Genomic DNA, 24,987 nt, shown 5'->3' on the forward strand with positions numbered 1-24,987 from the left:
TTTTTATGCTTAACACATGCTGGGCGAGCAATGAAGGTGAAAGTAAAAAGGAGTCAGTTCCCACCTTTGGCAACATCTCCTGGGCTCTAACTCTGTGCCAGATGTTACACTTACTATTGCATTTAATCCTCACAACATTTTGTGAGGTAAATTTTATTATCATCCTCATTTTACAGGTGAGAATACTGAGGCTTATAGAAGTTACAGGAAACCTACCCAAGAAGTAAAGACTAGGAGGAAAATCAAATGCTTAAGAACTATAAGTAAAACATAACTATAACATGTTTAATAACTATAGTTAATAACGGTAACTATAACATGCTCTAAAACAAGTACGTTTAAAGTGCTATGGCAGCACAGATGGGGAAAAGAGAATTCTACTCAAAATGCAAAGGAAGAAAACGAGAGAGAGAGAGCAAGGAAAGGAAAAGAAGGAAACTATGGGGGGAAATGAGGTTGGGCTAGGCAGTGAAAGGTGAGTGCAAGTTTGGTATATAAAGAGGACAGGGCGCCTGGGTGGCTCAGTCGGTTAAGCATCTAACTGTTGGTTTCAGCTCAGCTCATGATCTTGGGATCCTGGGATGGAGCCCAGGCTCCATGCTCAGTCTGGGTGGAGTCCGCTTGTCCCTCTCCCCTGTTCATTCTCTCTCTCTCTCTCTCTCTCTCTCTCAAATAAATAAATAAAATCTTAAAAAAAGAAAGGGAGAGAGGGAGGACAATGGTATTCCAGGCAAAGGCAACAGGACAGTCTAGGCAAAGGAAGAGAAGGGTGAAAGTGTGTGGGTATGCTGGAGTATATTGGTTTTTAAAAATCAGTCATTACCTCACAGACATATCACAATTTTTTTTTTTCAGCAAAGACTAGAGAACCACTTTCTCATCATTCAACTGCAACTACCTCTCTGCCTCCCTAATTAATCCCCAATTACCAACCCACAGCACAGGCCTGGACTCTGCCAAAGAGCAGGACTTAGGCCAACAGTTGAACCTGTCATACCCACAGGAGAGGTCCATCTGGGCAGAAATCACTCAATGACTATGGTTTTTGGCAGGCCTGAGAAGTAGACATTAAAGCCCAGAAGCCGCAGCAGTAATGGGATACATTGCACCCCAATACTGGTGTCAGAGTACCAAAGATTCACAGGAAATTGGGGACCAGAACTTCAAAAGACTTCCACAATGTCTCTGTTCTCCCACTGGCCTCCCTTCAACACTAGATGGAAGAATGGCTGTAAGCTGAACCATGTCAAGAAAAGCAAAGTAAGTAACTAAACAAAAAGGGGAGCCGAGGACCTCTTTGTATCAGCCCCTCTGGAATACACAAAGATACAGGTGAAAAGGAAAAGGGAAGTAGTTATTCACCATAATCAGGGGGCACAGTGTGTGACACCTGGCCCACAGGACAGTTTGACAAAGGCAGTGGTTTGTATCTAACTGTCTGCCTGGCCGCCCAGGGTTGGGGAAGAAATTGTCTAAGACCTATGATGACATTCCAGAAATGACCATAAGAACCAAACCAAAACAACTACGTGCCCTCTTTCCAGGCACCTCTCCCACCTGAAAAAGATTCAAGTTCTGGCAAAGAAGGAAGGTTAAATCAGATGCTTTCTCTGGGTGAATGAACAAGACAAACTGCTGTATCTTATACATTTTATGCTATAAAGACTATTACACAGTGTATATAAATGAAGGTAGGATTAGAAAACAGGACACAGCTCAAGGAGGTTAGTGTAGGGGAAAAAGACAAAAAAAAAGATCTATTGCCCTCACCTCAAAGCACCATACTCTGCTCTCCCGCAGGGAATAAGGTGCCCCAGTGTGTGTTACATATACACTTGAGCAGTTGTGGGTGTTCGCCCACATAGCACAGGGTCCCTAGCATCGGACAGCAGCACAACATAGCCATCTTGGCTGCTATACTCCCAGGAAGTCCTTAGCAGGACCGATGTTCTCAGACCAGCCACGCCTTGGGTTTTCCAATGTAAACTACCTATGCTATGGGAGTATTTAAAGAGCTACATGGATTAATACATGTAAAGTGCTTAGAACAGGGCCTCGTCCATAACTAGCATTTGCTAAATGCTTGCTTTTATTACTATTATCACTAGTGCTATTGTCTTCCCGTCTCAACCATCATAACTGTCCTACAGGGAGATCAAGTAAGCCCTGGAGCCAACCATGTGGATGGGTGACTAGGGCTACAACTCCCCAACCAGAGCGTGACTTGACCGAGCTCATCCTGGACTAAAGCCGGCACAAGGACTCACCATGATTCAAAGTGTCCAGGAGGGACAGAGGAAAGAAGAGATAGAACCAACATCTGGTGAACTCTGCCAACATTCCAGACACTCAACTGTATATATATCCTCTTGTTTAATGCCCACAGCAGTAAGTGCTTCTGAGTTCATCTTGGAGAGGCAGAACCAAAATAAGCCTAGGATCTGGGGGAGGAGAGTAGAGTGTGAGCTGCCACCACAACTGTGGTCTTTTCCCTTCTCTGATTTCAGCCCTACACAGGACACATCCCATGATAGGAGTATCTCATCTGTTACTTGTCGATTCCTAGCACTGTTACTCACTCCTTCCCAGAAAAGACAAGGCAAAGGAGGGAGGGGGAGAAAAACTTTATAGGTAGGTTAAGAAAATAAATGATTGCCAAGCTGGTTTTAATATAACCTCTTTGAAAAGCAGAAACAACCCTTGCTAGGGTGCAATTTCTAACCTCTACACCCCCAAAAGGATCAAATCAAGACCTGCTTGTACCATTAGCCCCACTGAGGAAGTCAGGAGAGTTAAGAGGAAACTGGGGACCAAAGCAACCCCTATTTAGGGAGTGAAAAAGGACTCCATCCTCCATGCATGTTTCGTGAAAGGAAAACAAGAAGTGTCCCTACCAGTCATATCTGCACCTTGTTCCTGAAGCACCTGCAGCAGAGGAGGACAGGGTTATGTGTGGTATGGTCTCCTGAGAACCTCAGGCATCTACCTAGGTCACTGCTAAACTTGATTCGCTTAGGCCACGGCCATCCTCATGTGGTTTAACTTCTCATCTAAACCCTTGACACAAAGAGGAACCAAAGAGAAAAATCATACTCTCCAATTCTCTAGATAAGTAAATATCCTGTAGTTTCCATCCACCACCTGCCCATCTTCAGGAAGCGCTGGCCTTTTATCACAAGACCAGTGCCAAGGATAATAGGGAATAAAACTACACTAAGGAGCTCAGTGTCCAAGGAGAGGCCTAGGGTCCTACTCCAAACCTTTTCTTCTACTGAAAGAACATGCAAGTTATTAAGTTTGATAATCCTTCCATGAGTTTTGTAAACAGAGGAGGGAAAGGGCTCCTGCTGTTGAGTGGGCATCATGCCCAGGAATATAGAAGGATCCCGCTAAGACAGGAAATAGGGCAAGACAAGGGGGCTCTTCTATGGCACAAGGGTACATCCTTGTACCTGCCTTCACCCAGGGCCCAACAAGGTCCAAGAACTGGAAGAGTCACTGAGAAGCTCCACTGGTTCTGTCCTGCATCTCACACCTCTTCCCCATGAGTCTGGATGAAGAAGTCCGGACTCTTTCTGCCCTCTCAGAACTTCCTTTGACAGGGAAACAATAGTTAATGTGACTCATTCTTGCTAAGACCTGCCTGATGCCTGATGAACTTGCAGAGCCCCTGGAAAAAAAAATATTTATGCGGTGGGGGGGGGAGACAAAAGGGAAGAGAAGGTAGAAATCAGTAGAACAGTACTTTACAGTTCCATATCCCTTGATAGCATACAAAGCTCTCCATGTATACGCTCTCTTACAAACAGTTCTTCAACAGAAATGGAAGAAAGGAAAATACCGACAGACCCTGGCAGGATGGGAGTCTTCTACTCCCTCCTCCCTGAAGAAACCCACTTACCCTGTTCCTCTCTCTGCCTCCCCTACTCTCTCTGCACCCACCCCATGGTTCCTCTGGATCCAGAATCCAGACTGCTGATGAAAGAGGGAGGGGTTGAGCACCTTCCTAAGCAGATGGAAATCACACCACCAATTAATTAGAGAAGCCGCAGCAAAAAGATTTCATTTATCTTCCTCCTTAAGAGCCAAAGAGGCCTGAATTTTTTTCATCTGTGGTCAGTGAAGAATTTGTCAACCATGTAAAGCAGACACTATCCCCTTTAAACATTATTCTATCAAAAAGTTGCCTCCTTTAAAGTCACTGATTTACCCCTTTACATGGCTTTCCGGCCTGTCAACCTGCATTCCTCCTCCCCCAACCACTCCCTATTCCCTGTTCTCTCCGGGGGGGGGGGGTACTCTGACTCACTGTAGACACAGGCATACCTGGCCCAAGAAACAGCTATATCTGGGTGAGGCTGCAGTGCCCGATGGTAAGAGCCCTCTACCCACACTGCCCTGGGAGTGCCCTGAGCTCTGCTCAACTCAAGGGAGCAGGGGACATTTCTCCACTGCCCATTCAAGCAAGAGAACAGACTGCTGTTGAAGTGGCTGAGAGGATCCGCTCCTATTCACCCACTATCACATTTATAATGCTAGCCCTTCTATGTCATTGCCCAAACACACCAAAAACTATGGCCAGCTCAGAGTAAGAGGGCTTTCCAAGCCCCTGAGCAACTGAGGGAAAGTAAAGACCCCACATAACACATAACACAGTAAGTGTTCACAAATTCAGCAGGGATAAGGGCAGGGAGCCAGAAGCCCCATCATACCTCTAAGGTTGTTGAGTCCCTCCAGGAACTTCTGGTACTTGTAGGCATTCATGCCCCTGCCCAGCTGTGTTGGTTCAGTGGCTAGAAGTAGGCAGCATAGCACGGTGACAGCTGAGAAGTGTGAGCGTTCGAACAGACTGGTCTCTACCACCGCGCCTCCGAGCCCCCAAGAACTGGACTTTGACCACATTTACAAATGACGTCACCAGAGAAGGCTTATTACATTACAGCCCTCTGTGCTCCCTCATTTGTTGGAACGAGCGGAAATACCTTCCCAGGAGGCGACAGCCCCTCCTTTGTGCAAAAATGAAGCAGGAGACCACAACAGGCCCCTGCCTATCATCTGCCACCTCATCTGCCACCTTCTCTCTGTGCTCCAGCGCGGGCTCCACTGGGATTACCGCTCCTCTGGTTTAAACTCTAGGGAAAGAGGCTTTAATGCTTTTCAAGACACCAGTTAGGGGCTCATCTAACATTGGAGAACGAAACCTTTAAAGGGCCACGCTCACCACAAGAATGTCCATACAGGAGCACTTGGGCAAATATCACATGGCAGTGGGGCAGGTTTTACAAAATAAACAACCGACGCTGCACTGCACTTACAGCAGTCCTGTTTACAGAGCCGCACACAGGCGAGACACTGCTGATCAACACAGTCCAAGGCGGGGAGACAGAAGCAGAAACTGTGAAGCCCACTTCCTAAGTGCTAAACACACAATTCAGGGAGGCAGGACCTTCTCCATAGATAACTCAGGGGAAAATGCAGTTCAGACACCCCCCTCATGCTCCCCACTCCAGGGCACTATTCCACTCAGCTGACTTGTTTTTGGTTTGCTTTAATGATGTAAGTAGCTACTGTAAATTTCCTTCTACTCCATTAGCCTCAAAAAGATGACCCGCCCCCCCCAGCCCAATAATCACAGGCTCGTAGGATAAGCTAAATAGATTATATAATAAGAGGGGGGGAAACCCCTGAAATTTCTATAGCATCTCATTGTAAGAAATCCAAAGTGCTTCATCTGCAGGGCTCCTGGGTGGCTCTTGATTTCAGCTCAGGTCATAATCTCTGGGTCGTGAGATCGAGCCCCACATGGGGCTCCGTGCTCAGTGGAGAGTCTGCTTGAGATTCTCTCTCTCTCCTCTTGCCCCTCCCCCAACTTGTACACATGTGCCCACACTCTCTCTCTCAAATAAATTTTTTAAAACGTGGTTCATCTGCATCATTATACTCATCTTTTAAAATGTCTTTATAGGGGCGCCTGGGTGGCTCAGTCTTTGGGCGTCTGCCTTCGGCTCAGGTCATGATCCCAGGGTCCTGGGATCGAGCCCCGCGTCAGACTCCTTGCTCAGCGGGAAGCCTGCTTCTCCCTCTCCCACTCCCCCTGCTTGTGTTTCCTCTCTCACTCTGTCTCTATCAAATAAATAAATAAAATCTTTAAAAAACTTTTCTTTAAATGTCTTTATAAAAATAACTGTAAATTTTAAATTACATTGTGAGAAAATAGGTTAAGCAATCTGTCTAGAAGTCATACTCTAGTATTCTGGCTAATCTACCATAAAAGCCTGGGCATCTTAGAAACCCATGGGCAACCAACAGAGTCAGACTCCACAGAAGAACCCCTCACAAGAGAGACACCCCTCTCCCAGTCCTGAAGGCTGCCATTCAGTGACCTGGGATAGAACTCACAGTGTGTCAAATATAATGTTCCACAAAACTCCCAATTATGCAGGTTGGATGCAGGTGAAGAAACTGTGTAAGAGGGGCACCTGGGTGGCTCAGTCGTTAAGCATCTGCCTTCGGCTCGGGTCATGATCCCAGGGTCCTGGGATCGAGCTCCACGTCAGACTCCTTGCTCCGCGGGAAGCCTGCTTCTCCCCCTCCCACTCCCCCGGCTTGTGTTCCCTCTCTCACTGTGTCTCTCTCTGTCAAATAAAAAAAAAAAACAAACAAACCTTGAAACTGTGTAAGAAAAACACTATGAAAACAGAAAAAAGAGAGTGTGCCCACTTGAAAAGATCAGGCTAAATAATATTAACAGCTGCTAAGATAATAGAGAGGGGAACATTTTTAAATAAAGAAGTATCCAACCCAAGCTTTTGTGCCTTCCGATGCTACCAGTCAGTCAACAGTACCAACAAGGTAGCCAACCACTCTGTGCAGATCTAAGTATTTATTAGGAGTCAAGGGGGACACAATATATGCTTCCTTTTCTCAAAAGAACAATTTCATGGGTAAGATTCAACAGTTAAAAGGGACCTTAATGTTTACAGAGCATAAGTTAGGCAATGGGAAACAGTAAAAAACAAACAAATATTCAGATTCTGTGATGTATTACTGTGAGAATCACTGTATCTTTGAGGTCACCGAGTCCAAAAGACCAGGTCCTTGGATTCCTCATCTATGAAATAAGACCGTGGACAGAGAAAGGCAAACATTAAACATCAGTTCAGACTGTGTGTCTGTTTCCTGGCATTATTCCACTTATTTCTCCAGGAAGAGAATGGATAATAGAGGACAGTGCAAAGAATTTGGGTTGTAGAGTCAAAATACCTGGATTCCAGAGTCTATCTCAAGATCCAACTTTTCACCAACTAGCTACGTGAGCAGGAGCCCTGAATTCCTATAAAACGTTAGTTATTCTTTTCTTTTTAGGTCACAGACTCTAATGAGAAGCTGATGAAAACTAAGGTTACTCTCCCTAGAAAAAGGGACATATTCACCTACATACAAACTGTTGTTTACAAGTGGAGAGGGGTCAATGAACCACAGGTAGATAACCTCTAAACTGATCTCTATGATCTGTCCTGTGTCATGATCTGAAAGCAATTAAAATAGTGCAATGTGAATATAAGAATGTAAAAGAATGATCAATTAGCCAGGGCAGAGCGGAGTCCTCTTGCTTTAATGCCACTATAAAATCCTATTCAGAGACTCCTCCCACCTGAATGAGCAAAGCAGCCCAGACAACAGGAATCTCACAGCAGGAAAAACTGACTTTTAAAATAGCCACTTGAACTAAGTGCATTTAAAAGACAACACATGCTAGTTTGTCATTTCCTCTGTGTGTTTCACCACTGAAATGGTTTAATAAGATTTTATCAGATAAAAATTAAACAAAAACAAGGATGTTTGGCATTATGAAGTGAGGGGTGGTTCCAACTCAAGGCTTTTGGGAAGCGGGGATAGGGGGTGGGGGGCAGCATCTGTATTCTTGCAGCCCATGGACCTTTCCTCAAAATCAGAGCATTTCAAAGCACCACAGTCCAATACCTCTACATGCTCTTTGTGGCTGTTCATCTTTTATCCTCATAGGTCCCACATGGCAAAGAGTGAGGTGAAACCTTAGGTGGCAGGAGGGATGCTCCCCTAAGTTCCAGACAAAGACGAACAATGTGAAAGGCTCAGAATCTGGCAGTCTAATAGGCACTCTCTGGCCAGCTGCTGACAGAGGGGGAAAAAAGCCCCGCTGTCTCCAACAGCCCTGACAAACGCACAGACACCTCGGAATGAAGTGGAACTTGACTGAAAGCGGGAAGATCAGGAATGCAGAGGACAGTGCATGAGACGGAGTCGTTAGGGCTGCCTGCTCTCTAGTGACAGGATGACAGTTAAAAACAAATAGCTGCCCTGCCCTTGAGTGGGCTCAGGGACACCAGGACCTCGGCGGAGTGAGGGCCTGAGTCAGGTTCAGGATATAAATCCTGAAACAGGAGGACAAGTCTGCCGGTAGAGAGTTACAACTGAGGAGAAATTTCTAGGCTGATGAAGAGAGAAAAAGCCCTACCTTGGAGTTCATATAGTCCTCCAAAACCCCTCTACGAATCAGTAAGTTCCATAATTCTTTCGATGCAATCTATCTTCTAAAAACAAAGGTCCTTCTCCCAAGGCACCCCCACGTCAGGGTGAAGGATGCCAAACCTGGACAGCCAGTTCAAGGGATTCGTCCAGCCATTCATTTGACATACATTTGTTGCCTACTCGCCACACACCAGGCACCAACCTAGGTGCTGGGAACACAGAACTCAAGAGTCTAACGGGACAGAGAGCAGGACAAAAAAAGGAATCAGTCTGTCTGCTCAGATTCAGGAAAGATGAGGGTCATAGGTGGCCCAACTGAAGGCACAGCTGACTTCCAACTGCTCACTCTCTGGACCAGCCCTAAAGACAAAAGGTTTAGGGACATGAAAGGTAACTCTCCTCATATAAATACATCCATTTTCTTTGAGGTCAGCTGCTACTGTTACTCCAAAGCAGCTGCTGACCCAGGAAGACAGCAAAAATGTCTCCAGTGACTTAAGAAGCCGGTAACAAAAGCAGGTGCCAGGTTCATGGTCCTATTCAGGGAGCAACAAGATCACTTTCTTCATTGTCTCCCCCAGGCAGCAGTGTCTGATGGAGAAAGGGTTGAATTACACCTTGTCCCTCTGGTCGGCTAGAGAGAAGATGAGTTTGCCATCTGAAGAAAGAGCTGTCCCCAGGGCCAGAGCTGCCTCTACAGGGCTGAAGAATAGAAGACAAAAGAAGTCAGACCTCATGCTTAGAAGGAGAGAACCGAAATGGCAAAACCAAGAGAGGCTTTAAAGGGAACTAAGTGTGGGCCTGGCAGCAAAGGTCCAAGGAGCTCTGCCCACTCTGTGCTCACCCCAGGCTTGGAGAGCTACTTTGTGTGGACCAGACTTACACTCTGGGTTCTGGCAACAAGTTTAAAAAGACCTTGTGCTTTAGGCCATATGCTCTCAAATCAGTTCTCTCTCCTTGATCCTTTTCTTCTGGCTGTGTGGTCCACAGAAAAACAGGTGAATCCTAGGACTCCTCTCCTTCCTACAGTGGTTATATAATACTACAAGACCAAACAAGGTGAAAATGACTGACCAATTGGGAGGAAAGGCAAAAATACCTGCTCTTAAGGTCAATCTGTACCTGCCATGACCTCTGATTCTAGCTCTACCTCAGACTAAAGAACCCCTCTAGGTTTATAACATCTTAAGTAACCTAAAAGCCTCACGAGGCATTCTGGGGACTAAGAAAAAGGTCAGAGACAAGAGTCACCTACTACTGGAACAAGGTTATGGACCTCCAGCAGGGAGATGGGAGGGAACGACATTTATTTCAACAAAAGCATCCTGACATAGCTACAGGCATCCAGGTGTAATAGAGATCAACAGTTTCCCCCTCCTCCAGGAACAGCTCCTCTCACCAAATCCATCAGGACCCAGAGGACACAGATGCACTCCGTGTCAGTTAAACGTACCCGCTAAGAACCACATTTAGTTATTCTGACAAACCTGGGGTGGGGGGCGTGGAGGGGGGAAGCTCTTGCCGGCTCAATTCACCTGAGCTCCTCCACCAGCAAATAAAACAAATCTCCAAGACGACAGGCCACCAACTTCCCGTAGCATTCCTGTGTTGCTTTTGAGCAGAGGAAGGAGGCAAAATAAACATTTTTGAAACTCGGATTCTAGACACTAAAAATAGCATAATGGAATTTTCCTCTGAAGCTGCCTTTTCCTAAAAATGAGGTTATATTAAAAAAAAAAAAAAAAGGACAGTCCAAGACAGACTGTATAGTGATGACTCCAGGATGGCAGGGTATGAGTTTCTTAAAACTCATAGCATCTTGAGTCTAAGATAATATTCAATGGGAAAATATCACAATGTTAAGGAGGAGCTAAAAGTACCTAATAGGCAGAACCTCATTAAGGGGTCAACAACTGTTTAATGAGTAGTGAGTATAAATGTATCTGCTATAGTGTTATCTAAACTTGTCTACATGCTTGAAATATTCATAATAAAAAATTAAAGTCATGGATCAGACTATCCATCAAATTTACAAATATATACACTATTTGGCCCAGCAACTGCACACCTAAGAATTTTTCCTATAGATATATATATATGCAAAATGACAAGTGTACAACAGATTTTTCACTGCAGCATTTTGTAATAACAAAAGATCATCCATCAGTAGGGAACTGGCTAAATAAATGATAGTACATCTACATAATGGAGAAGGTCTTTAGGAGCTGAAACAGATTAATCTTCAAGATATAATAAGTAAAACAAAGAAAGGTCAAACAGAGGGTATGTTATCCTCTCATTTATGGTTTGTTGTTTTTTTTTTTTAACAAAGGAGGGAAGAAAATATATAGAATTTAGGTTCCAGAAAGTCAGGGACTTTTATCTGTTTTCTTCACTGTTTATCCCCAGAGCCTAGCTTAGTACCTGGCACACAGTAGGTACTCAACAAATATTTGTTGAATAAATAAGTGCACGTATCATCTCTGGAAGGCACATAAAAACTGATAATACTGATTGTCTTCAGGGAGAGGGAAAGGTTGGCTGGAGTGAAAGAAGATTCTTCACTGAACACCTTTTCGTACCTTTTGAATAGTCAACTATGTGAACGTATTACCTAGTCAAAAAAAAAAGTAAAGCTTAAAAGCCAAGGACAGGTGATTCTAAATCCTGATCCAGCACTGCCACTGACCACATACCTCCTCACTCAATCATTCGTGCATCCAACAAGCCTGCCCTACGCCAAATGTGTACAGCACCGAGGATGGAAGTAAAGAGCTCGGAGTCCCTTCTCTCAAGCAGTATATGATACAGTGAGTGAGACAAGCATGTGCACCAACATGCAGTACAGTGCAACTGATGCTGGTAAAGGTGCACGGAAGCAAAGAAGCAAATGGAAGCCTAGGGAAGGATTCCCAAAGGAGGTGCTGCTGCAACTGGAACTTTAGGACCAGACAGAACTAGATTGATGGGGGCAGGAGTGCTGTAGACAGAAAAAGCAAAGTAGAAACATGAGAGAGCACAATGCATTTAAGGAACTTAAAATAGTTTGACATGGCTAGAGTGTAGGGTACTCTCTACTCTGGAAGAATGATGGCAGGGCATGAAAACTTTGCATGCCATGCGAAAGAAACGATATTTCACCCTAAAGACAATGGAAAGTCATTGAAAGCATTTATGCTTGGGAGTGACTATTTTTTATAATTAGATTTTAATTTCAGAAAGTGCATTCTAGCAGCTGCGAAAGGGAGGGGAGCAAGACAGAAGGGAGGGGAACCAGTAGGACACTATACAGTTATATGCTGAGAAATAATAGAATCATAACCAAAAAAGCAGCACTGGTAATGCAAAGAAAGGAAGGGGTGTGCGATCTGAGGTAGAATTATATTTATATGGCACTTGATCACTATTTTATTTGAGCTAGAGTGGGGTGGGTGGATGGACCATGTGAGGTAAGATTCTCAAACAATTTCCAAATATCTCACTCGTGTGACTAGGTGGAAGACAGTGCCTTAAAATAAGGAATAGAAGAGAGAAAAGCAGGCTTGCCGGGGTGGAGATGAAGGGTTCAGTGTGGAACGTGCTGAGTAAAAGACACGTACGAGATATTGTAAAAGTCCTCCAAAACCCAGAGATAAGTGCATGGAACTCAGGAGAGAGCTCTGACCCAGCAGTTGAATCTATGGGTCTGAATAGGATCACTCAAGAAAACTCTGTAGAGAGCCGAAGACAAAACCTTAGAAAGCACCTTTATTTAATGGAAGATATGTAAATGAAGGAAGAAAATCAGGAGAGGATATGGTGTTAGGGAAGGAGATAACTTTCAAGGAGGATGGAGCGTTTCATAGAGCCAAGTACACAGGAAGGTCACATAAGACCAGGGCTGAAAAATTCCCATTGGATCTGGCAATTAGGAGGTGATTAATGACCTTGGCAACAGCAATTTCAGGAGAGCAGAGGGGGTTGGAAACTAAAGGGCGGGTATGTATACCACGCTTAAGAACCTTGAAGGAAACAAAGAACATGGCTGTGAAAGAGGAAATTTTTAACATCTCTTTTTTTCCACTTCACCTCCCATAAAATATTTGTTTAGGTAATTCTGCATTTGATGTTTTAAACAATGAGATGAATATTCTTGTACATATATCTATATATTTTTTTATCTTATTCAGACCCATAGATTCAACTGCTGGGTCAGAGCTCTCTCCTGAGCTCCATGCACTTCTCTCTGGGTTTTGGAGGACTTTTACATATCTCGTACGTGTCTTTTACTCAGCACGTTCCACACTGAACCCTTCATCTCCACCCCGGCAAGCCTGCTTTTCTCTCTTCTATTCCTTACTTTAAGGCACTGTCTCCCACCTAGTCACACAAGTGACTAAATATTTAAGACAAATTAGTAGGAAAATGCACATAGTGTTAGCACTTTATTAAGTGTTGGGTACAGACTAATAATCCAATATATTAATAATACATTAAAACTGGTTCCATTTACTCCATAAATTACCAACTATTTCTGGACACTTATGTGCCGGTAATAATGTGGGAGATAAAATGGAGTTTATGATACAGTCCTCAATCTTGAGGAGCTTCCAATCTTGCACATGTACAACTGGGATATTCAAGTACAATATAAAAGATACAGAAAAAAAATATGACCCTTAGCATTTAAGAAATTAGGAACTAACTTCCAGTGGGGGTGATCAAAGGTTTCCTGGAGGACTCTGAGGTGGGTCGTGAGCAATGGGTAACCACATGGCAGACACAGTGAGTGAAGGCCCTCCAGGAAGACAGTCTTGTCTAGCTCAGATCTGAGGCGGCAGCTGGAGAGGGTGCTGGAAGGGTTATTATGGAGGGCTTTAAGTATCAGGATGAGATGACTGAGCCCTGCCTCTCTTCTGACTGCTGTTGTGCCATGCCAACTGCCTGTGGGCGTTTCCACCTGAGCATGCCGCAACAGCTAGAACTCAAGTTATTAAAAGTGATTCCACAACTTCCCTCCCCAAATTGATACCTCCTTTTAATTTCCCACTTCAAGTAATGGCACCCTTTACTTAGTCCACTAATGAGTCCTATCAGTTCTTCCCACTGCCTCTCATTGTCTTCTCCTTTACTCAACAGTCAGCCTCTCCCCTCTGATCCTTGTAATGTCGCACCCAAATTGCTAAAATGGCCTCCAAAGAATGGATTTCTCTCCTTCTCACCCAACCCATGTTGCACGTGGCGCAACACCAGTCTTCCTAAAACAAGGCCTTAATTAAATCATTCCAATACATAAAACCTTCAACAGCAACATAAAACCTACCAGAGGGAAAAAAATCTCAAGTTAGTGTAAAAACTCAACTACGTGGTACAATCTCTGCAGTGGGCAGTTTAACAAAATGTATCTAAAATTTTTTAAGTGCAATGACTTTTGACCCTGTAATTTCCTTTTTAGGAATTTATACAAAAGAAATGTGGTCAAGGGTGCAAAGAAAAAAAAATATAGATATATGTACAAGAATATTCACCTCATTGTTTAAAACATCAAATGCAGAATTACCTAAAAGTCCAACAATAGGGGACTGGCTCAAGTGCAGTACACCCATGCATTGGAATATTGACAGCAATATAAATTATTACATGGGTACATATTTCTTGACACTGATTTTCACCATAAAGAAAACACATTACAAACAATATATTTTTGCAAAATATATATTTACATGCATGTATTCACAGAATAAATATCTGGAAGAAAACACAGCAAAATGTTTATGGTGGTTATCCAAGTGATGGGATTTTAGGTGACTTTATTTTTTTAAGATTTTATTTTTAAGTAATCTCTACACCCAACATGGGGCTCAAACTTAAAACCCCGAGGTCAAGAGTCATGACCTACCGACTAAGCCAGCCAGGCACCCCTAGGTGACTTTAATTTTATAGTTTTCATTATTTTGTAATTTTCATACAGTAAACATGGATACTTTGTGAAATAAAAAGAGGAGGGGAGATTCTACAACAACTACTATTCAACAGTAGCTCTTTTAGACTTCCCAAATGTGGAGATAGCAGAATCTGTATATACAACCCAACAACTCAACCAAGTGTTTGACACCAAAGAAACAAAGATGAAGAAGGTATGGTCTGCCCTCACTAAACTCATGGTGTCAAGGAGCCAGACGATTAAACAGATAACTGTAAAATAAGATAAGTACTATTACACAGGGGTGTATAAAGTACCATGAGAACTCAGATGAGGAGATAAGTTCTATTTTTTCTGGTTGGGGCAGGGGGAAAGAAGCCGGAACATCATACAAAGCTAGCTAGTTTTGAACTAGCATGGAAGACTGCTTTACAGTACCAACAGGAGTTTGTTGAGCAGATGGAGTAGAAAGAACATCCAAAGCATAGGAAAGTGCATAAACAAGGGATAAAACTGAGACTCGTACCCATTCTAAGAAGTCTGAACTTCACCCTGTGAAGGAATAGAAAGCAGTGAGCATACACTCAGCTACTGTATAACTTGTAAAACTCAACAAGAGGTAACTTGTAAAACTCAACCACATCGTACAACTTCCATGGAGGATACTTTTGCAAAATGTATCTAAAAAATCTTTTAAGTGTGCAATGACTTTGGACCCTGCAAAAGTCACTGGCAGTAAGTCAAAGATGATGAAGATCTAAAATAGGGCAGTGGGTCCAGCCAGGATGGATGGATGAGAAAGGATGGATGTCGAGATGTTTCTGAACTTGAATAAGCAGAACTTAGTGTCCAGTGAGAGATGGAGAATGAAGAAGACAAAAACCAAACAAACCCAAAGTTCCTAGCTTGGGCAAATAGGTGGAGAATGATTCTGATATCGGAGACAGGGTACACAAGAAGAGAAGTGGGTTTGGTTGAGCAGAGGAAAGAAGGGGTATGAGGATGAGCTTTGGTTTGAGATATGTTAAAAAGAATTTCTGCAAACTCTGAAGTGGAAAAGGACAGTAGTTATTTGGAAATACAAATGTGGACCCCAGGGAAAAGTTCTTAGAGATTTTGATTTGAGAGTCATCACCATACACATAACACTGATAAATGAAATCACCAGAGTAGGTAAACCTGTCTAGGAAGAGCACACAGAGTGACAGGGAAAAGAGGTCCAAAGAGGGTCAGATGCTGCGACAAGGTCAAAGTGCATGAGAAGTAAAGGAGACGTGGGAAATCTGTAAGCAGGTCAGCACAGGTGATGGCGGTTTCAGTTGGGATGGTGGTCACAAATGCCAGGTTACAGGGGGTCAATATGACTAGTGGTTCCAAAAAAAAAAAAAAAAGTCAGAAAGAAAAAGAAGAGACCAGCTTAAAAGAATTTTTGCCCTAGATGGAGGAAACCTAAACATATTTATAAAGAGTCACTAGGTGGGGAGAGACTGAGAATACAAACCATGTGCATGCCCAGAGGCCTGCCTCTGACCCAGGGGGAATGCAGAGAGGACTGGAAGATCACAGGTGTACGGAGAGGCAGAGCCATGGAAAGTGCAAGACTACATGACTTGTTGAGAGTTGGGGGGGGGTTGTGGAGCAGCAAGTCTCAGGAGATGGGAAAGTTTGGGATAGCTCCTGTAGGGACAAGGAGCAGAAGTCAACCAGAAGAGAAGAGAAACTTCAGGGCAGGGTTCAGAGTCAAGCTGTGGCTGGAGCTTGTAAATTTGTAAAGGATCAGTCAGCACAATGCTATGCAGACTTGGTAGCTCGGTGGAGAAAATGAACATGGGTCCAGCTTTGGGGAAAGGAAAGTAAGGTGTGGCAGCAAGAGACTTGGAAATGCCAGGACAGGTGTTGTCTATAGGACAGAGGTAGAGAAGGCAATGACACCATTCAGAGGCTGAGAGACTGGAAAATAGGCAGAGACCATGCTTCGTAAGCATAAAGGAACAGAAGCAGAAGAAAGGAGCTTATGACCAGACACCAGGATTTTTAGGAGGAGGGGAGCAATTTCAGGTCACCTCAAATACTCTTCCCCTAGAAACTTAGCCATTAACATGACCCAAATTGATGCCATGCTGACTTCTGAGCCATGCTCTCATATGTAACCTAGATCTTCAGATAGGCTCTCACCTCAAAGGCTGTTAGACAGAGTTCCAATGAGAGAGTGGAAGGACTGAGTGCTCCTAAACTTCTTCCTTCCTGAACTTTAAGATTTGATCTGGATCTCTGGGTGCATTATCAGTAACTTATTTTTATTGACTGGGAGATTATAGGAATTGTCATGTGTGTGGAGTTGCTAAAAATAAAAAGTTTAAGAAACTGCCTAATTGCTGGTTTAGCAATTCCCTCAGGGTCCTGGAGCCAGCTGATGTAGGACAGGAGTCACAGCCCTTCTCAGGGCCCTGGATCCTTCCCCCAGTCCTAAAGGACAACAGTAAGGATAACAAGTCAAGCATAATCATATTCAATAGGGAGGCAGGAGTGGGGTTTGCTAGGTGACATCTAGGACTGAGGTGGGAAAGTGAGTTCACACCGTTTCACTGTAAAGTCTGGATCTAACCCTTGTCTCACAGGACCGGAAAACCTCAACAAGTTACTCACTCACTCCCTAAATGTTTAGGCTCCCATGCAGCCTCTTAGCCCAGCCTATACAAAAAGAAAGAGACTTGAATCCTCTCAGAGGGTGAGCCAGGACACTGCCACCAAAAAGGGCTGCCGGTTTACAATGCCGATTCACTCTGAGCGCCCCAGGTTCCTTCCAAACCTTCTCCCTTCACCCAAAAACAAAGGGGTCAATGATCACAAAAGGTAATTTCTTATATTAAAGTACACCGATGGACGGATTGAGATTTCGAGGGAGGCTATCCAGATAAGCATCTGGAATTTGGCCCCCACATCAGCCTGGTTGGCTGTTCCATGTGCACTGAGATGGACCCTGCTGTGTGAGACAAAAAAAGTAACTGCAAATGTTTGTTTAATGCAGCTCTGGTTCACCTTCACTTGGGTCACTGCCTTCTTTTGCTCACAAACACTTAATTGTCTCTGAAAAGTAGGTCAACGCCTTGTGGAACAAGCTGGAGGGGGGGCTAAGACCCAGCCTATCACTCCAACAGGCCTGGAGAGGCCCAAGCCGTGTCTAGGAAACCAAGACCAGTCAACAGTGCATCATGCCGAGAGCGCTCCAGGTGCTCCAGGCAGCAGCCTGGCTCCTGCCATTCCTAGGTGGTGATTCAGCAGGCTGGGAAAGCAGAAGATGCCCATGATGTGGGTCCGAGGTTCATGTGAGTCCAAGAAATACTTGCCCCGCTCTGATGGCTAATGAGGTGTCCCTAATCATCCCTGAATGGAGGGAGCAAGAGGTGAACAATCAGAATGCTAAACTCTTCCCCACCGTCCATACGGTCCCTTCTGTAGAATACCAAGCATTGCACAACCATAAATGGAGCTGTCTGAACTTCTCCCCACTCCTTTCCCAAATATTTTCTTCAGGACACCCAAAAATAAACACTGCTCCTTGCCCATGAGCTAGAGGTACATTCTTAGCACTGTAAGCTGACCTTTGAACATGGCTGCTGATGAAGAAGGGGTTAAACTTTTTTTTAACAGGACACATCATGTTCCTGGGTCCAAATACTCCTCCACCCACCCAGAATTCTAAGGTGGGAGAGACATCCCCCTCAAACCTCCTCCAACCTCTAGCTGGCTAGTTTACTAAATATGGGATATTGCTTCAAAGTCAAAAAGAAGGGGCCTAGGGAAATGAGGCGACAGAGGGCTGGTAGTTTGGGAAACAGCTACCAGAGGGTCAGCTGTCCAGCTGGCTCTGGAATCTGAAAACTCCCAAACCTAACAACTGCCTTTCTCAGCAAGAATCAAAAGTATGTGAATCAGCTGTGGAGGATCAAGGCTGCAGAGCCCAGCTTCAGAAGCCAGTGGCAAACCACTTCCTCAGCCACTGTTCTCCACAAAAAGCAAACTGGGGAGGGAACTTCACCGTGAGACCAGCTGCCAGCTCCATGAAACAGGAATGAGGAAAGGAGTGGGTTATCTCTTGCAAACACGGTGCAGGCATCTCTCTCTCTTCCCCCGTCCCCTTCTCTGTTTCTCTCTCTTTCTCTCTCGATCCCTTCAATTCTCTGGGTGTAAAACCAAAAACCACTGACAACCCCATTCTTTCCAAATTCTGATTATAGAACTTTCTATCATCTACTAGCCCCATGTACCTCTCCTCCTCCTGACCCCCCACTGCCTCTCCTGCCCTACAACATACACACATTTCACCTCTAAGGGACTTTAGGGTCAGAACTAATAATCTAATCTCACACTATTTTTTATTATCTATTCAATTTAAGTCTAGTCTTTGTAACTAGACTGTAAAATCTACGAAGGAAGGAACCATGTCTTACCACCATTACTGTATTTAACACTGCACGTTTACTGTGAGCCAAAAACCTTTCTAAACACTTTACATGTATTATTTCATTCAGTTCGTATGATGTAGGTACTATCAACATGGTCACTTTATAGATGCGGACTGAAGCACAGAAAGGCTTAAGAACTTGCCCCAGGCTCACAGTAAATGGCAGAGCTGAGATTCAAATCCTGGTAGCTTAGCTCCAGAGTCCATGCTCTTAACCCTTATATTCTACACAAGTGGTCTCAGACCAGCAGCAGCAGCATCTCCTGGGAACGTGTTAGAAATCAGAAATTCTTGGGCGCCTGGATGCCTCAGTTGGTTAAGCGTCTGCCTTCGGCTCGGTCATGCTCCTGGAGTCCCAGGATCGAATCCCGCATCGGGCTCCCTGCTTAGCGGGAAGTCTGCTTCTCCCTCTGACCCTCCCCTCTCTCGTGCTTTCTCTCTCTCAAATAAATAAAATCTGAAAAAAAGAAATTAGAAATTCTCAAGCCCCATCCCAGACTTACTGAAATCAGAAACTGGGGGTGGGGCCCAGCAGTCTGAACGAGCCCTCCCGGGTGAGCCACTGCTCTACACTACATTCACGGCTTCTGCTTTTCTCTGTGTGCGCACACCCCAGACAGGAAGGAGTCCAGGAGGAACTGCAGAGTGCACAAATACTCTCAACAATGGATTCTGGCATAATGATTAGGAGTGCATGCGGATTCTAGGGCCAACTGCCTGTCAGGGTGAAACCCAGCTCTGTTGCTTCCCACCTGTGTGGCCTTGGGCAAGTCACTTAGCCTTCCTGTCCCTCAGTTTCATCAGAGTGTAAAATGTAAATAAAAACAGTACCTACCTCATTTAGTTGTTGAGAGGATTAAGTGACTTAATATCATGCAAAGCATTTATAAAAGGGTCTGGCACTTAGTAAATGCCATATAAGTGCTGATTAACTACAGTCTTTGATCCATGTTATAATTAAATCCAACAAAGTATTAGGCATCCGTGTGCCAGGCACTGTGCTAGGTAAATGCATTCACCAACGTCTCCTTGACTCATCATCAGCCTTTCAAACGTTTACTGATGGCTTATTATGTGCAATACTCTGTGCTATGGGATATAAGGGTCACAGGGAACAAGGACAACGCAAAGTAATGCACCAGATAAGATGTTTTCACAAGTAACTATAACACACAGTAGCAAGAGATAAGAATCAAAAGACAGCATTGTTTGGTAGAAAGAACATGGGGGTTTGAGGTCATAAGATTTATATTCAGTTCCAGCTGCATGTGACCTCAGGCAAGTCACTTAACCTCCCTTGAGCCTCAGTTTCCTCAACTGTAAAGCAGAAGGCACAAACTGTACATGAAGCTCAAAAGAGCTGATATACACGAATAGCATTTTCTAAAAGGCTATATGAATGTTAGTTATCAGTTGTTATTACTATTACTTTTAAGTGAATTTCTTTCAATAATATTATGTAGCTTCAGAAAGATGATAGGACTTCTACCTGAAGGGATTAGGAAAACGTTGCACCAAAAACAGTGATGTTTGAGATGCATGTGGAAGGACAAATAAGATGTAGAAATGAAAGGAAAATCCAGGCAGAGCAAACAGCCTGAGCAAAGGCACAGAAGCAGGAAAACTCAGGGCACATATAGGAAGGGCACCAGTTCATTTTGCTGGAATGTAAAGAATAATGGGTGAGAACATTTAAAAGGGAGGTAAAGAATAAACAAAGGGGGGAAAATATGTTCATTTGTTCCCCTTATGAACATCTTCGGTAATTCAAGTAGGAGTAATGATAGAACAGTTGGTTAAAATTAGCTTTAGGATTTATCTGCAAGTCTGAAGTATTCAGCACGCTCTCTGCTCCATTTTCATGGGTTGATTAAAAGCCAACTATATCACATGTATGGAAAAAGGAATACCTATAACTATGTAGTTTGCACATGGGCCAATTTGAAAGTGATACTGTTATTCCTCATCAAAGCTGCTCATAGGGAATTCAGGAGAGGGATCGCTCACTCACAACTAATTGTTTTGGCCTTTAGGACATTTTGACGACATTATTCAAGTAAGAGAAAGCTATGTTCATCTAACACCAGTTATAAAATGAAGTGGAAAGGGTTCAAACCTCTTAGCCATTTTTCAAGTGTTTGTTGGTACCTCTATTCACACACAATATGAAGTACATTCGTTTTGTTTGGTTTTATGTTTGCTTCCACTCATTGTTTTTGTACAAGAAATTATTTCAACAAGATCCTTGAGTGACGGCTCGTACATAATCTAGTGTAGTAAGAATTTGCTGATACAGAAATTGAGGCTTCCAATAGATTGTTTCAGACAAATTCTTAAAGATTTGTATGTTGATATTGTTAAATGAAATATGCTTAATCTAGTAATTTTTGCTTGCCGAAGAGTATCTGAAAGTAAGAAAATAAATCTAACAAATTTGAACAAAGTCCATTTTTAGTTGACAGAGTAAATATAACTTGTTGAATATGCCAAATATTCAACTGTCAGTTTTGTATAAAGAAAACCGCATAAGGGGGAAAAAAGAAAACTGCATAAGGAAAAAATACTAACTTTCGAAGAAACACGTTAAAGCTCAAAAATCAAACTGAACACTCTTGTGCATGTCTTTACTCCACTGTCATACAAGTGCCCCCTACTGTCCTTTGTATTTAACCTATGTTTCTCTAAAATAGATTATTTTTTTTTTACATTCATTTTCAGATCCTCTCCTGTAGTGGCCTTCACAAAGCACAAACATAATTCTTTAGTCATATATATTTATACAACCATAACTGAATAATAATACTAAATGTAATCTTTATTATTTTAGAATTAATGTATTCATTACGCTGACAACATAAAATCATCCTGAATAGCTTTTGAAAGATAACTGGCATTGGAAGTATAAACCAGGTAATATGAAGCTAGGCCAGTTTGGGTGGGGGAGCACACTGAAGGGATGTGTCCCTGTATCCATGATACAAAGGGGTAAAAAACCTCAACGACACTGCAGTCCTCTTAAGCATAGAGAGAAGGGACTGGAGACAAATCAGTACAAACCCCCGATCAGCCCTATAAGCAAACAGGAGAGTCCACATTATAGGTATCCAGGAGTTTGGAGGGGCTGTCTCTCCTTCTCTATCTCAACCTCCATCTCCTGTGTCCAGCATAAGCACAGGATACAGAAGCCTGGGCTCTTGAACTTTTAGAGGTCTAACCCAGGCCTGGTGTGGGGTGAAGAAGTCACACTCTCTTCAGAATTTTGTTAGAAACTGCAAGAGCCTGAACTATCAAGACCCTCCTACTAAGGTTCTTTACTTTTCAATCCCCTAGAAAATCTCCCCCATCATCCTGGGACCCCCCCGCTGCTGCCAATGTATACATTCTGGTCGTGGGCTGGGTTGAGGGGAAGCCAGAGGAGAACATGTAGCTTCTATGTTGCACCAAGTGTCAATGACAGGATATGTGTATGGATACACATGTGCATATAAACATGCAAACCCACATACATGTGTATACACATCCTGCAACCTGTACCCTAGCAAGCCAGGCTGGTATCCGGCTCACTACCCCATGGTACAGAAACTCCTCCTCAGCCCCTGACCTATGTAACACAAACTAAGAGTCTAGGGGCACCTGGCTGGCTCAGTGAGTAGAACATGTGACTCTGGATCGCAGAGTTCTAAGTTCAAGCCCCAAGTTGGGTGTAGAGATTACTTAAAAACAAAATCTTTAAAAACCATGACAACAAACTAAGAGTCTAGATATGTTCCAACAAGCAAGAATCCCATTCATAATAAGAGCAGAGGAGACAGGGACGCAGGCAAGGCTGGTAAGCCACAGGCACTGCAAAGCACCCTATCCTTGGGAAAAATCAGACCAGGAAGCAATTTTTCCCCCCTAGAGTTCTGCCATGCCTGGGCCCTCTGTACGGGCTCCAGTGGGTCCATCATATGCCAGGCTCCTATCAAAACGGGCCCCATTATCCATGAGACGCCTATCAAAATAGGTCCCGTAACCAAAGCCCAGAGAGATGAAGTCAACACAAAAACAACGATTATCTTCCTTCACGTCATCCTCCTCCCCCCAGCTTTGGACCTGTAACTGCAGGGAATCAATCCAACAATACTAATATCAAAAATAATCACATTGTTAGCAACCCAAATGTCCATTAGTGAATGAATGAACAAAATGTGGTATATACATACAAAGGATTATTCAGCCTTAAAAAGGAATAAAATTCTGACACCACAACACAGATGAACCTTGAAGACATTATGCTCAGTGAAATAAGTCAGTCACAAGAGGATAAGCAATTCCACTTCCACGAAGTATCTAGAGTAGTCAAATTCATTGAATCAGAAAGGAGAATGGTGTTTGCCAGAGCCTGGTGGGGGTGGCGGGGGATGAGGAGTTACTGTTTAATGGGTATGGAATTTAACTTTAGAAGACAAAGTTATGGAGATGGACGGTGGTGATGGTTGCACAACAGTGTGAATGTACTTAATGCCACTGAACTGTACACTTAAAAGTGGTTAAAGAGGGCACCTGGGTGGCTCATTCAGGCGACTGACTCTTGGTTTTGGCTCAGGTCATGATCTCAGGGATCATGGGATCGAGCCCAAGTCGGGCTCTGCGCTTAGTGCAGAGTCTGCTTGGGACTCTCCCTCTCCCTCTCCTGCGTGCACACGCACTCTCTCTTTCATAGATAAATCTTTAAAAAAAAAAAAAAAGAGGTAAATTTTATGTTATGTATACTTTGTTATTACGACTCTTTCTACTAAAAATTCCAATTATATACCCCTATATACCAACTAACGAGCTTTACATGCATTCATTTAACCTTTACAAAAGCCCTGCAAGATAGTTACTATCACCAACATCTGCTAATGAAATAGAAAAAGCACGCACAGCTCAGACAGGTTAAGTGACTGTCCAAGGTCACAAAGCTAGTATGTAGCAGAGCCATGATTCTAACACCTACATCCTTTTCACTGCAAGATGCTGCTTTCCACCCCACAGGAGAAATTTATCTGATATTGTAAAATAGCCCCAAACCAGAAAGTCCCTGTAGCAAGGAGAAAGGGCACATGGTCCACAACAAAAGGAAGAATTTACTGTTAAGTTAGGCACATGCTTTCTGATTCTATTTATAAGGCTGTTCTTCCTCTAATGATCTCCAAGAACTTTAAACATACCAATTACCCAGCCACGTAAAACCCTGGCAAACTAGAAAAAGCTGTTTGTGTTACCAAAGAACCTAAAAATGACATTTCTCATAACCTACCAAGCTATGTCCTATTTTGTAAGAATTTTTAAGGACTTTTCCAAGGTCCAAAAAAAAAAAAAACAAAAAAAACCCCTAAGAATTAGTATGTTGCAAATTAAACTCCAGCTTCCCAAACACTAAGCAGAGCTCTGCTACAAGCAAAGTGGATCGTAATGCCTTCCTCCCCAGTCCTCTCTTCTAGCCCTCCGCTCTCACTCCAGATGGATCAGAAACAGGCCAGTCCGGACGGGCCGGCAGCTCTTGGTTAGGAACACAGAGTCGGCTGTGCAGGTCCACAGGTGGCGCTGCTTGTTAACAACCAGCTCCCACCCGGCTAGAGAGGAAGCTAGAGGGTCTGCTCCTAAGGACAGATGACAGGAAATCTCCAGCCCGTGTCAGTCAGAACTCAAAGGGGCATCTTGCCAGGTTCCATTCCAAGGGTGGGGTCACTTCCACCAGGGACTAACAGTAGCTCCCCAGTAGATCCAGGCACCAAAAGAGCTGAGCAGAGGATGTGGATGTGGAATCCGCAGCTAGGTCGCCATGAGGGTAAAGCTTTTCTGAGCCAAGTGGGAGATGAGACTCCACCACCACAGGTCAGGTAGGAAAGGGATTCAAAACAAACCCTTTAGGTCCTGTGTCTCTACCAGGGGGGACAAGGAAGCTTGGTTTCATGTATATGCTTTGAATTCCTCAAACAAAAGCCACTCACTCTGCTGAAAACAAAAGCAGCCTCCCTCCCACCCCACACCCCAACTGATTTATAGTCAGCAAGTGTCTCCTGGTACTCAGAAAATATGCTATCAAACAGGAAATGAGAAAATATCCACTTCTTCCAGAAGG

At 43.7% G+C, this 24,987-nt stretch overlaps 1 protein-coding gene across 13 annotated transcripts in view; it reads right to left on the minus strand.

Moving 5' to 3' along the window:
- Positions 1–24,987, minus strand: part of MACF1 (microtubule actin crosslinking factor 1) — a 333,619-nt gene that overhangs the window by 270,172 nt on the left and 38,460 nt on the right. The window contains exon 1 of one of the 13 annotated variants that reach the window (XM_073902858.1): positions 4,713–4,779. The exons of the other annotated variants lie outside the window; for them this stretch is intronic. Within the exon in view, the coding sequence (XP_073758959.1) occupies positions 4,713–4,764 (52 nt within the window). The 5' untranslated portion in view covers positions 4,765–4,779. Of the gene's footprint in view, positions 1–4,712; positions 4,780–24,987 lie in introns of those variants that run through there. 13 annotated transcript variants of the gene reach the window in all.

This window comes from Callorhinus ursinus, unplaced genomic scaffold (assembly GCF_003265705.2).
Source record: "Callorhinus ursinus isolate GAN/ISIS: 27379988/994484 unplaced genomic scaffold, GSC_fseal_2.0 scaffold18, whole genome shotgun sequence".
Taxonomy (NCBI): domain Eukaryota; kingdom Metazoa; phylum Chordata; class Mammalia; order Carnivora; family Otariidae; genus Callorhinus; species Callorhinus ursinus.